This window comes from Puma concolor, chromosome D3, assembly GCF_028749965.1.
Source record: "Puma concolor isolate L17-30 chromosome D3, mPumCon1.1.hap2, whole genome shotgun sequence".
In the NCBI taxonomy this organism is placed as follows: domain Eukaryota; kingdom Metazoa; phylum Chordata; class Mammalia; order Carnivora; family Felidae; genus Puma; species Puma concolor.
Genome location: NC_141678.1, coordinates 68,134,307 through 68,147,706, shown reverse-complemented (window position 1 = coordinate 68,147,706; position 13,400 = coordinate 68,134,307). Strand labels below are relative to the sequence as shown.

General features: G+C 38.2%; 1 protein-coding gene across 5 annotated transcripts in view; it reads left to right on the top strand.

The window, feature by feature from the left end:
* Positions 1-13,400, top strand: part of SMAD2 (SMAD family member 2) — an 83,992-nt gene that overhangs the window by 57,606 nt on the left and 12,986 nt on the right. For all 5 annotated transcript variants that reach the window (XM_086682915.1, XM_086682911.1, XM_086682913.1 and 2 more), the window contains 3 exons: positions 8,837-8,890; positions 10,092-10,304; positions 13,241-13,378. In XM_086682915.1, the coding sequence (XP_086539041.1) occupies positions 8,837-8,890; positions 10,092-10,304; positions 13,241-13,378 (405 nt within the window). The remainder of the gene's footprint in view (positions 1-8,836; positions 8,891-10,091; positions 10,305-13,240; positions 13,379-13,400) is intronic.

Below are 13,400 nucleotides of genomic sequence, written 5' to 3'. Positions count from 1 at the left end.
GTTGGACACTTACCCGACTGAGCCACCCAGGTGCCCCATTGTGCTCCTTTAACTTAATAGTGAGTTCTGAATGATAGTAGGTTGTTTCCACAAAACACCTTGTACCTGACCAGATTCAGTTAATTCTTAATTTTTAGCTCTCCGCTCCAGATGCAGTGGAGAAAAAGTTTCAGCATGTAATAAATATTACATGTCAAAGCCTTAAAACAGTTCTTCTGCAATAAAATGTGTAATCCATCAGAACTAATTAGGTTGCCAGTGAGGTAGTTGTGGTGAGATGGTAATTGTCTGATTTCCTCTGTTTCTCCCTGTCTGCAGTCTTAAGGATTGGATACTTTAGTATCACAGCCTGTCAAATTACACCATCAGTTTTTCTACACAGTTTATACTAAAGCATTCTGTAGTTATGATAATCTAAGTTATTTTTACATGAATTAGCATTGACGGGAGTGGGGGGCTGGGGACTGGCTTTCACAATGATTCTGTTGTTCACATCTTTCCATTATTTAGACTCCCAGATGAAGAAGCTTCTCCTGTAGCAGATCATACTTGTAACTGTTCAGAGTAGTAGATAACCAAGAAATGTAGATAATCTAATTACCACTGGAAATAACAGTGCATCTTAATGCACACTGTCTTACTGCACACGTTATTTGGCTTTCCAAATACATCTTCCTGTCACGCCTGTATGCCAAAGATCTGTATTCTTGAACCGGTCGTGTTCCTTTTTGCCCCATGATGGACAACTGCCACTGTGACATTGAAAAGTGAATGCCAGGAAAAGATGCTCAACATCATTAGTCATCAGGGACATGCAAATCAACAGCACGGTACCATCCCACTTCACACCATTACATTGGCTAAATCAGAAAGAGACGATAACAAGTGTTGGTGAGGATTCGGACAAGTCGGGAGTCTTCATTTGTTGCTGGTGGGAATGTAAAGTGGTTTGGTTGCTTTGGAAAAGTTTGTTGTTCTTTAAAAAGTTAAATGTAGAATAACAATATGACCCAGCAATTTCACTCCTAGGTATATACCCAAGAAAATTGAAAACACATCCACACTAAACTTGCGCACAAATGTTCACTTAGGTATTACGCATAGTAGTGCAAAAGTGGAGGCCGCCCAATTGTCCATCAAATGATGAATGGATAAATTAAATGAGGTGTGTCTGTATGGTGAAATATTATTCAACCGTATAAAAGAATGATGTACTGATCCATGATACAACGAAGATGAACCTTGGAAGCGTTATATTAAGTGAAAGAAGCCAGACACAGAAGGTCACAAGGATTCCAGTGAGTGCATGAGTCCCTATTTGATCATAGGGCTGACACAGGGGAGGAGCGATGAGGTGCAGATAATCATTGGTTATGATAAAGGTCCAGTTTGAGAAGGAGAGAAGTGAAATCAATTACAACGGATTCAGTGTTTCGGGGTCTTGCTTTGAACCGAGGCTAATATTTCTAATTCCGTTACAGTGGGGAGATGGTACTTTTTGCAAATGATACATGTAAGTTATTTCTCGTAATGACAGTGTACATACTTGATTCATGAGGTGTTAAAAGTTGGTTCAACCACCAGGCTTCTACCCGCTATCTACTCCTCTCTCAGCACTGTAGTGAGTTCTGACTGACGCATGACCCCAATTTAGAGCAAAATTGAACTCTCTTTAAACTCTGGTTTTTTAGAATTGTGGGAGTTTTCTAGATACTTCCTAGATTTCTAACTTAATTCTATTACGGCCCAAAAGAACATGCACGATTTCAGTCTTTGGAAATTTACTAAAATTGTTTTATGCCACAGCGTGGCTTATTTGTAGAGATAAGAGTTTCATGTATAATTGAAAAGAAGGTCTGTTCTGCACATGTGATGTTCTCTGCGTCATTTCGGGCATGCTCAGTGGTGGTGTTTAGATCTTCCTAATCCCCTCTCATTTTTCTCTACTTGTACTGTCAGTAATGGAGAGGAGCGTTAATGTCTCCAACTCAGATATTGGATTTGCCCTTCTCTTCCCGTAGGCCTGTCAGTTTTTGCTTCATGTATTTTGAATCTCAGTCATTGACAGGTGCACATTTAAAATTATGTCCTTCTGATGAATTTCACCCTCATTATAAAATGTGCCTCCTGTTAACATCACCATTTCTTATTTATTTCATTGGTTGTATGGTAGATTTTTCATCCTTTGAGTTTGTTTGTATCGTTGTGTTTAAAATGTGTCCCTTGTGGACAGCATTGTATGTCCTACTCTGTCAGTCTTCGTCTTTTAATTGGAATATTTACTCTCTTTTTATTTCATGTAATTAGTACTATCATTGGGTTTGGGTTACCAGTTTGCTGTTTCTTTTCGATTTGTCCCATCTGTTTTTTGTTCCTCTGTTTATAACTTGCCTGCCTTCTTTCAAATTCATCAAGTATATTTATGTTTGAATCCATTCTATTCACTCTCTTGACTTGTTAACAGTAGCACTTAGTAGTATTCTCTCAGTGTTCTAGTGATTACAGTGCCAGTTTGGTCACCTTCTCCTTAGATTGTTAAGTTGTAATATTTTACAGCTTCCTGTGCAGGGTAAGCATTTTACAACACTAATTCCATTCACCTACCTCTGTTATTTGTGCTTCTGTCGTCCTTTATTTTACTTACACTTGTGTATAATCCCCGAAGGGTGTTATTTTTGCTTTAGACTTTGAGATGGTGGTTTCTTTAAAGGGTTAAAAAGTAACTTTTTGTGTTTACCTACATATTTACCATCTCTGCCCACCCTTCCATTTCCCTGGACACTTGTCCAGTCATTCTGGTGCCATTTGTTGAAGAGACATTTCTTTCTCCTATTGATTCACCTTGGCACCTTTGTTGGGAGTCAAGTGGTGTATAAGAGGGTCTAACTTTTGGTCTGCTGTTAAGCCAATTCAGTGAATTCATTTCAGATCATCTATTTTTCAGTTTTACAGTTTCCAGTTTAAAGTCTTGATCTGGTAATTCCAGTATCTGCTTCACATGTAGGTCTGCTTCTGTTGTTTTTTATCTTTTCATTAAGGGTCAGTCTTTCCTGCTATCTTGTATGTCTCATGTGTTCTTTTAATTGGATGCTGAAATAATACTAGAGAGTCCCGTAGATCACATTCTCCCTTGGAAAGCATTCCCCTTTTCTCTCTCTGGTTGCTAAGTTGAGGAGCTGATCTCTTCCACATGATTAGGAGTTGAGTTGGATGCATGATGATTTAATGTTTTAATCAAATCAGATCACCACAGGCTTGAAAGTAGGGGCAGCCTCCTCCCTCGGCAGGTTTTCAGATAGGAGTGTGGCAAGACTGCAGGACCTCTCACTGCTTTCCAGCCCCGCCCACAACTCCCCCTGCTACCCTGTCCTCAGCTAAAGACCTGTGGGTTAACACTGACTGGCGAAGAGGACTGCATCCGTGCTTGGTCTTTCAGATTCCATTTGCCTGTGCGTGGCCATTAAAATGTTACTGGGTTTTTCCTTTGGCAAGCCCAGTCCTGTGTGTGTGTGTGTGTGTGTCCCGACTTGGCGGATGCTCTCAGTGATGAAAATGGTTCCTACTCTCTGCTTACATAGGAAGACTTCATCCGCCTCTGTAAACTAGTTCACTTAGGCTTCATAAATAGATCTCCAGCTTTTTGGTAGCTCTAAAGAAAAATATAATTTTTTGTGTGTTTCCAGTATTTTCTCCTGGTTAATTTAGGATCCAGGGTTTTTCTCCATCTTCTACATTCTAATTATAAGGGAAACCCTGTAGAAGTTATTAATAAAACAAAAGAAAAGCACCTTTATTCTCATCATAAACAGAATTCATTCTCATTGAAAACTTGAAAATGCATATAACATAATAAAGAAGCACATTTTTGAGCTGGAATTGACATATTACAAGGGTCTTTTTTCTTTTTTTGCCTTATCTAGTGTCTCTACCATTTTGTGTCAAATACAGGAGAATATTTTACAGATGAACTTATGCTGCAACATTTTGAATTCTGCAAGTGGGTGTTCATTATAAAAAATTAAAGATAGGTTAAAAAAAGAAAATACAGACATTCCATGTAATTTACATCATCCAGCAATAATTATTCTCTTAATTTTAAAAGGTTCAGTGTTTACAAAGAATAAAAATAAAACAACATTGCAGTGAACGTCATAGAAAAAGAGCTAAAAAGTGAGAGAAATACGCACCTAGGATGTCAGATTCTAGACACCTCATTCTTGACTGCTGCACTAGACTTCTCTGGGCTGACATAGGGAGAAATGAGATTAATGGCTGAGGTACGACTTGCTTGGTAATGTGGTGTAGAGCTAAGGTTGAAGGAGTTACCCCGACATGATTCCCAGTTTCCTGAAAGGTTTGTGAAAGTGATTGGTCTGTATTCAGTAAATTAGGTCCTTTTAAAGCTTGCTTTTCAGCAGGTGTGGTGTAAAAACAGAAGAGTAGATAATTTTAGCTCTTCAGGGTTTTCACTGTAATATAAAAGCAAATACATTCAGGTGAAATGGCCTTAAGACCTTTAACTGTCCTTTTGTATATGCCTTTTGAAAGATTAATTCTATTTTTTTGTTTTCATTTGAGATCTGTTCATTTATGGTTGACTAATACACTTGAACTTACTAATATATCTTCAGCCATTAATTTTGCTAAAGAAATCCAAACTAATACTCCTCAAAAGAAATTGCAAGATAACCTTGAACATGTAATTCATCTCATACCAAATGAATTCCATTTGGAGCAAACACTTAAATGTTAAAGATGAAACCCTCTAAGTTTTAGTACATGACACTGAGGAATTTCCTAAGTAATCTGAACGAGAAATACACAAGGTTTAAAACCATCAGAGACAATATCGACAAGTTTAAATAAATAAAATTTAAAATGTTACTACCACACACCTATGAGAATGGCCAGAATCCAGACACTGGTGACGCCAAACGCTGGTGACAGTGTGGAGCACCAGGAACTCTCATGCACGGCTGGTGGGAATGCAAAATGGGACAACCCCTTTGGAAGACACACTGTGGCAGCTTCTTACAAAGCTAAACATACTCTTACCTTATGATCCAGCAGTCCCGCTCCATGGTGTTTCCCAAAAGAGTTCAAAATGTATGGACACACAGAAACATGCATATGGATGTGTATAGCAGCTTTATTCACAATTGCCAGAACTTGGAAATAACTAAGAGGTTCTTCAGTAGGTGAATGGATAAACAGACTGTGGTACATCCAGAGAAAGGAGTATTACACAGCGCTAAAAAGTAATGGGCTACCAAGTCATGAAAAGATGTAGAGGAACCTTAAATTCGCAATGCAAGTGAAAGAATCCAAAGTGTAAAGGCTACATACTTTATGATCGCAACTCCATGACGTTCTGGAAAAGGGAGAATTGTAGAGACAAGAAAAAGATATGTGATATCTAAGGGGCTCGTGGGGAAGAAGAGACGAATAGACAGAGCACAGGGGATTTTTATTTTTTAGATTATTACATGGTGAATATATGTTAGATTCTTGTTAAAACCCATAGGATGTACAACTCCAACAATGAAACCCGAGTGTAAACTGTAGGCTCTGGGTGATAACGGTGTGTGGGCGTCGTTTCTTTGATGGCAACGAATGAGCCATTGTGCGAGGTGCTCGTGGCAGAGGAGTTTGTCCGTGTGTGTGTACATGGGTGTATGGGAGTTCTTTGTACTTCATTGTACTCACTTTTGCTGTGAACCTACTGCTCTAAAAAAGTAATGTCTGATTTAAAGAATTAATGTTACCTTGCAAGCTATGTCAAAAGAAACCAGAAATGTGGGGAAATAGTTGCAAATGAATGACCAGTCTTAATAACTGACTTCAAAATTCATTTATTTTTTCTAAAGTTTATTTACTTAGAGTGCACGCACGTGGGGGCTGGGGGAGTACAGAGAGAGAGGGAGAGAGAGAATCCCAAGCAGGCTCCTCTCTGTGCAGAGCCCGACGCAGGGCTTGATGGCACAAATTGGGAAATTATGATCTGAACCCAAATCAAGAGTCGGATGCTTAAGCCGACTGAGCCACCCAGGTGCCCCTGATTTTGAAATTTAAAACCACTTATAAATCAAGAAGAAAAAGATGGTAGGTAATAAGAAAATGGACAAAAGTACACGAACGTGCTATTTCTAACAAAAATGAAAATGAAAAGAAAATAGAGTAGCCTCTTTAACCCTATCAAATAGGCAGGCGTCAGAAGGTAGAGGCGCAGAATGAAGATACGCTAGCTCGTAACTTGTGGGACCAATCATTTGGGGAGGTACTTTGGCACCTGTAAAAATGTAATACGCGTTCTTTTTGATCTCAAATTTCCTCATTGAAAAATGTATCCTACAACTACAGGCAAACTTGTACGCAAAGATACACAAGTATTCCTCTAGATGCTTCGGCTTCCAGTACTACTAGAAACCACTGCCTGAATACTGAAGATACTTTCTCTCATTACTGGAAGTCGCAGACTTTAGTGGCAGTGTGAATATATGAGTAGCTAATTGGTTAATTATCCATTAATCTGCATCTTTAAAAAAAGTTTCTAATAAATCGTTAGCTTATGTTAACATTTACACATTTTACGAGTGATCACAGTGAGCCATTCTTTCTAGATCTGGTCGCTTTTGATAAGTGACAAATACTTAATAGAGGAATCAATAGCTGAAAGATAAGAATACTTGGGCAGTTTCTTCCATTTCTCATGGTAGCTTTGTTTATTTTATACCAGCTTCAGGAAACGGTGAGTTTTAGTTCATTGTTCTAAATATATTTTGACCTTTCTTAGTTGGACCTGTTGTGACTTGCCAGCAGATTTTTCAAACTGAAGAACAAAAAAAGAACTCAAGAACTTAATTTTTTGTTTGGGAAGACGGTTCTGTCTTCAGAAAAATAATTGTCACCTGTTCTCTATTTTTGGTTCATCGGTTTCTTTGGGGGTTGCCATCTCACCTGTTGCCGCCTGGTATTTTGTCCTGGTTATGATGGCGTGGGGGAGGGGAGACCCGCGTGAGGCTGGGGTCTCACCTGTCTTATTCTGCATCTGCACTGTTGCTGTGTTGTTTGAAGTGTGGGGGCTGTGGGTCGTGCTTTTTAGCATAACTTTCCCCAAACGTGAAGAGAAGATGACCAGAAAACACAACGTATTCTGTAATTATAAGATTGCTTAACAGCGTTCACGACAAATACGCTTTAAAATGTAATTGCATGGAATTGGGTGAAGCAGTCTCTGAAAGATTCTGGTTTTTTTCTTCTGTGTTTGTGTATTTTATGTATCTGTGCCCCCTCTCCTTATTGTCTTGATTAGGTTTAACCTGTTTGCCTAAAACAGGAAGAAATGGATAATTTTCTAAGAAAATGTAATTTACCAAAACTGACTTGAGAAAATAGAGCTATCTTAACAGTGAACTTTCATGGAAGGAAAAGAGAAATGTCTTAGGGTAAACCCTAGAAAATTGTTAGCTACAGACAATTTTACACAGGCATTCTATCAAACTATTAAAAATGCTTTATTACAATGCTGTGTAAACTGTTACAGAGCTTAAAAAAGACATAAAGCTTCTAGATTGTCTCCATGAGGCAGTATAACATTGCAGTTAGAATGTAAATCCACAGACCAGTATTGTTTGGGATTATTGATGCAAAAATGCTAAATAAGGAATTTTATCTCTCATCCCCAAATCAGCGTCCTACTTAATGGGAAAATATTAGAAGTATCCCCTGAAGGTTGAGAGTAAGTCAGGAATATCCAACTGTCACAACTGTTTTATCGAAGTGTGACATATCCCAAAATGATTCACGAATTAAAACACATGATCGTTTTTAAAAATTCTGCTTAATCAAAATTAGGAAGAGTCAGTCTTAAGACAGATGAACAAATATTTACAACCCATATCATAAAAGGACTAATATCCCTAGTACATAAAGACCCTTGTATAAATCAGTGAGGGTGATCAACACCACTGTAGAAACATGAGCAAAAGAAGAGACTGTTCACAGAAAGGAAATGCAATATAAGAAAGTTTAATAAAGCTGTTCCATGTCACTTATAAGAGAAATACAAATTAGAACTCTACCTGTTAAAACCATGTTTTCACCTGTCAGTGATAACACATCAGCATCCTCCTCTCACCATTTATGTTGCCACCGGGAGTGTAAACTGGTACCACCTCTATAGATGACAGTTTTGGCAAAATCTATCAAAATTGTGGATGTATAACCCTTTGACCTGGCGGTTTCTCTTAAGAGAATGATATGATTGGAAGTATGCAAGACGTACAAGATTAGTCATTGCAATCTTGGTTCATAAATCAGAAGATGGAAAATAGTCTGAGTATCCATCAATATGGGATCATAATACACCATAATGTAAGATTATGCAGCTTATGTTGAGAGAGAAGGAGGAAGGGAGAGCGATAAATAAACATCAACATCCTTGATAAAGTTCGGTAGTGAAAAAGCAAAGTTCAGAATGGTTACCATTTGTGTATAAAAATCAGGGCGGAAGGGCACAAAACAGTATATATTTGCTTGTGTGGCTCATAGACTGTTTCTGGAAAGGTGCACAAAGAACTGGCAACACTGGATGCCTTTGGGAAGGAGAACTGGGCGGCTAGAAGCTAGGGCTGCTCATACGCTCGTACCTTTTATATATTGAAGCCTCCAAAATTAAATTCACATATCGCAGTTGCCTATTTTGAATTGTTAGGATGTAAACTATCTGTATTATCTGTGATAGTTACAACCAGATGCAACCAGTGTTACAATTATTTGGTCAGAAGTTCTGGAAGTACTTGCAGATCTGTTACAAAATTGACTCCTTTTGTTTCAGGATCTCCAGCAGAACTGTCTCCTACTACTCTTTCCCCTGTTAATCATAGTTTGGGTAAGTGGCAAATACTTCCTCTCCCCCACACTCCCCCCCCCCACACACACACATTTTATAATATATCCATTAATCAAATGTCTTCTCTGAAAATTATTTTTCATATACATGAGAAACAGATCTCAACGAATAATCAAATGATTGTTCAAATTAGTGCTTTTTAAAAATGATAATTTGCCTTAATACTATTAAAACTCAATACTATTAAAACATCAATACTATTAAAACTATTAAAACAGTATCAAACCGAATAAATCTTTCTATCCATGGAAATCATATTCTTTATGGAAAGTTTTATGATGTATTATGGCTAGATTTATATGGGTATGTTTATTTTATGATATTTTGTAATAGCAATTACTAATATAAAAAGGTGTGTGTCTGTATATATACACAGACACACAGTCACAAATATGCATGGGGTATGGAAGATTGCGTGTGTGTGTACATTGTGTAGTTTATCCTTGGCCTTCATTTTACCTCCGTATTTCCCGATTTCTCTGCAGTTTCTACACATGAGGAGTTTATTCTACAAAATGTTCATGATACTCCTTGGGTCTTTTAATCAAAATTACAGAAGTTAAATTCATGTGGTCCATGAAATATGTAGATTCTTTTGATTCCATATTCTGTTTCTACTTACATGCCTTTTGTGTTTTATTACTTTCTGTTTCTTGTATATGCATGGGTTTTCTATTTGTGTAACTAGGGTAACTCACCGAGAATCTCATGTTAAAATAGACAATGTCAGAAATACGTCGTATTTTGTGTTCTATGATTACGATAGAATTTTTCTTCTTGTGGCGTTTGACTCAGTCCTTGCTCCAGCTTTATTCCACTGTATCCTACGAAAAATTAGTTTTATTATGTAAGTTGATTTACTTTACCCGTGATGGTTTTATATTTGAACAGGAACTAGGATAAAACTACTAGTAGAACATGACCCCCCCCAGAAAGTCTAAAAAAGATGTTTGAAGATTAGATGACCGAATGAGATGGGGGAAATTTGAAACATTGAAAATCTGGTATGATCTAATGGAGACTGGAGTCTGTGGTGTAGATGTTAAGTCTGCTTCCTGAGCTGCAGCCAGTTTAGGCTGGCATAGAGCACGTACAGATATCTGATGATATTCAATCTTTTCTTGGCTTGAACTGTTCACACAACATTTCTTGCTTTTATGGGTTTGGTTTTTTTCCCCAGATTTGCAGCCAGTTACTTACTCAGAACCTGCATTTTGGTGTTCAATAGCATATTATGAATTAAACCAGAGGGTTGGAGAGACCTTCCACGCATCACAGCCCTCACTCACTGTAGACGGTTTCACAGATCCATCCAATTCAGAGAGGTTCTGCCTAGGGTTGCTCTCCAACGTCAACCGAAATGCCACCGTAGAAATGACAAGAAGACATATAGGTATGTGTTTTTACCTTATGTCAAGAACCAGTGCCGTGTACTCATAATGTGAGCATCGTGCAGTTTGCCACATCAGAAGATTGTGTGCAGAAACGCCTGCCTTGTCTCTTGTCAGTGTGAGTGCACAGCTTCGCTGCTTTCATAGATCCACTGCTTTAATAGATCTGCAGACTCTGACCTTCGGCTTCTCTTTATTTGGCACCCTTGGTTCCGGGAAGTCCTTCGATAAATGCATGTTAAAATTACTTTGCTGCACCTCCGCCAGCCATAAAAGTGTCCTGTTCGGATTTTCGAATTACAATTTTAACAAACCATGACTTTTTTCCAGTCCCCTAGTATTTCCCCCTTCAGGGAATTAATATACTAAATAATTAAATCTGCTCACCCTTAATCGAAAGCAAGATACTTTATTATTAAAAAAATTTTTTAGTGTTTATTTTTGAAAGAGAGACAGAGTGCGAGTGGGGGTGGGGGAGGGAAGAGAGAGAGGGAGACACAGAAACCAAAGCAGGTTCCAGGCTCTGAGCTGTCGGCACAGAGCCCGGTGCGGGGCTCGAACCCATGAACCTTGAAATCATGACCTGAGCTGAAGTTGGACGCTCCACCGACTGAGCCACCCAGGTGCCCCCGAAGCAGGATATTATAAATAAGAACTACTATTTAGTACGTAGGTCAAAAAATAGTTCAGAGACTCTCAAAATGTGGTAGTCCCAGACACCCTTTCAGCAAGTTCGTGAGGTCAAAACTTCTTTCATAATGGTACTAAGATGCTATTTGCCTTTTTTTCGCTCTCATTCACTCATGAATGTACAGTGAAATATTCCAGAAGCTACAAGGCATGTGATTTTGCAAGAGATTACATGTAGAATCTGATAAGAATCCAACTTTCTTCTCTTAAGCCAGACATTAGAGAGATTTGCAAAAATGTAAAACATTGCTGTTCTCACTAATTTGGGGGGGGGGAGGGGAAATAGTTATTTTTCATAAACATGTTATTTATATTAGTATTTAATAGATGCATTATTTAGAACTTTAAATGAATTATAAATTTTTTTTGAATCTCAGTTTTAATATCTAATGTGCTAAGTTTCCATAGATGCAGTCCACATAAACAGCAACTCTTTGAGTCTCCAGTATTTTTTTTGGCAATGAGGTAGAAAAAGTTTGACTAATATAACTGAACATAGTTCTCATTTCCTTAAAGTAACCTCTTTTAACAATAGTTTGCTTCAGTTTCTAATGAATTAACTCTGACCTCTTGTGAGAAATAATGCTGGTCACTAAAGAGCGAGTATCATTCCGCAAACGTGCTGTAACTTAAAGAGGTCTGTTAATGTTGCTTTGTGTGGAATTTCTCAAATCTTGCTTGATGTATAAATTTTGTGTAATCTTAGGTGTCTTGTGGGTAAGGAAGGCTTCTGAGTACCCACCCTACGTTAACTAAAATAATTCTGGTTTTGCCTGTGTTTTAATTGGGGTTCTGCATAAAAATTCAACAGGTTCCCTCTACCGTATTTACTTCTCTACATAATTTTAGGTTGCCGTAATTATTGGATCTTTTACTTTCAATTTCTAACTTATTGGGTGGTTTTGATGAGAGACTATAGCTTGGAAAATCTCTGCTTTTTGGATTTAATCTTTTCCTGATGGTCAAGTGTATGTTTGGTTGTTTTACAAATATTCTGTGGTCACAAGAGCAGGGCATCAGGTTCTGTGTTTATGTATTAAATGTTTTCTTAGTTTTCATTTGCTGTGTAACATGTTACCACACGCTTGCCAGACTGAAACAACACGGATTTATGATCTCACAGTGTCTGCAGGTCAGGAGTCCAGGCATGGGTTAGGAGTCTCCTCAGGATCTTACGAGGGGAAATCATGGCATTGACTTTGTCGTGTCCTCCTCTGGAGCTTGGAGGGCCTCTTCCAAGCTCACATGATTGTCACAGGGTTCACTTCCTTCAAGTTACAGCGGCGAGGTCTTCATTTCCTGCAGACTGACAGCTAGAAGCTGTTCTCAACAAGTGGGTGTCCCCTCCATTCCTTGCCTCGCGGGCCCTCTGTCTTCACGGTCAGCAGCCGAGAATCTCTGGTGTTGAACCCTCTCGCTCACACTTTGAATCACTTTCACCAGGGACAGCCCCGTCCTTTTTAAGGGCTAGCACCTGATTAAGTCAGGCCCGCCAAAAGAGGACCTCCCTTTCTTGAGGTCAGCAGATTTGAGACCTTAATTACATCCGAAAAATTCCTTAACGGCAGCACCTAGATTCGTGTTTGACTGAATAATAGAAAAGATGTCTGCACACCAGGAGTGAGAACCTTAGGTGCTGTCTGAGATCTCTACCTTTCACAGTTGGTTTTTTAAATCCTTCTATCTCTAATATTTTGTGTGTATTTGTCCGATTCTGAAAAAAGTATATTAAAATCTTCCAGCATAATTTTTTCTCCCCTAGTTCTGCTTATCTACCTAGGGATTTGGTGGTCACCTTAATATAATTGTAAAAATGGCAAATGACACTAACTTCTTGATGATTTTATTCACTTTTTTCTTAACCTTAGTGGCATCTTTAAGGAAATACTGTCTATTATAACGAAGGTGTATTTATCCAAACACTTAATTCCTTTAGACTTAACTCCATTTATTTTACGTGTTTTAAAATAATATATAATTTGTATGGAATTCTTTACATGTACTTTTTTACATCGTTTACGTACTTTTGACAAGCGTGTATTTTTTCAAATCAATAAAATCATTGTTAAAAAATCCTTGGAAAAATACAGAGTGGTATGTTTCAATGTTAGACCTCAGAAAAGCATTGCTATGGAAAAGGTTATCAAAATACCTTCTATCATTTTAATCCTCCTCCAAGAAGACTCTCCCAAAGTCATACTGAAACAGGAGATGTTATGAAACTAATCCCATATGTATTTTGTTTTAGGAAGAGGAGTACGCTTATATTACATAGGTGGAGAAGTTTTTGCAGAGTGCCTAAGCGATAGTGCAATCTTTGTGCAGAGCCCCAACTGTAATCAGAGATACGGCTGGCACCCGGCAACAGTGTGTAAAATCCCACCAGGTATGGATGCATCTGTGTCAGC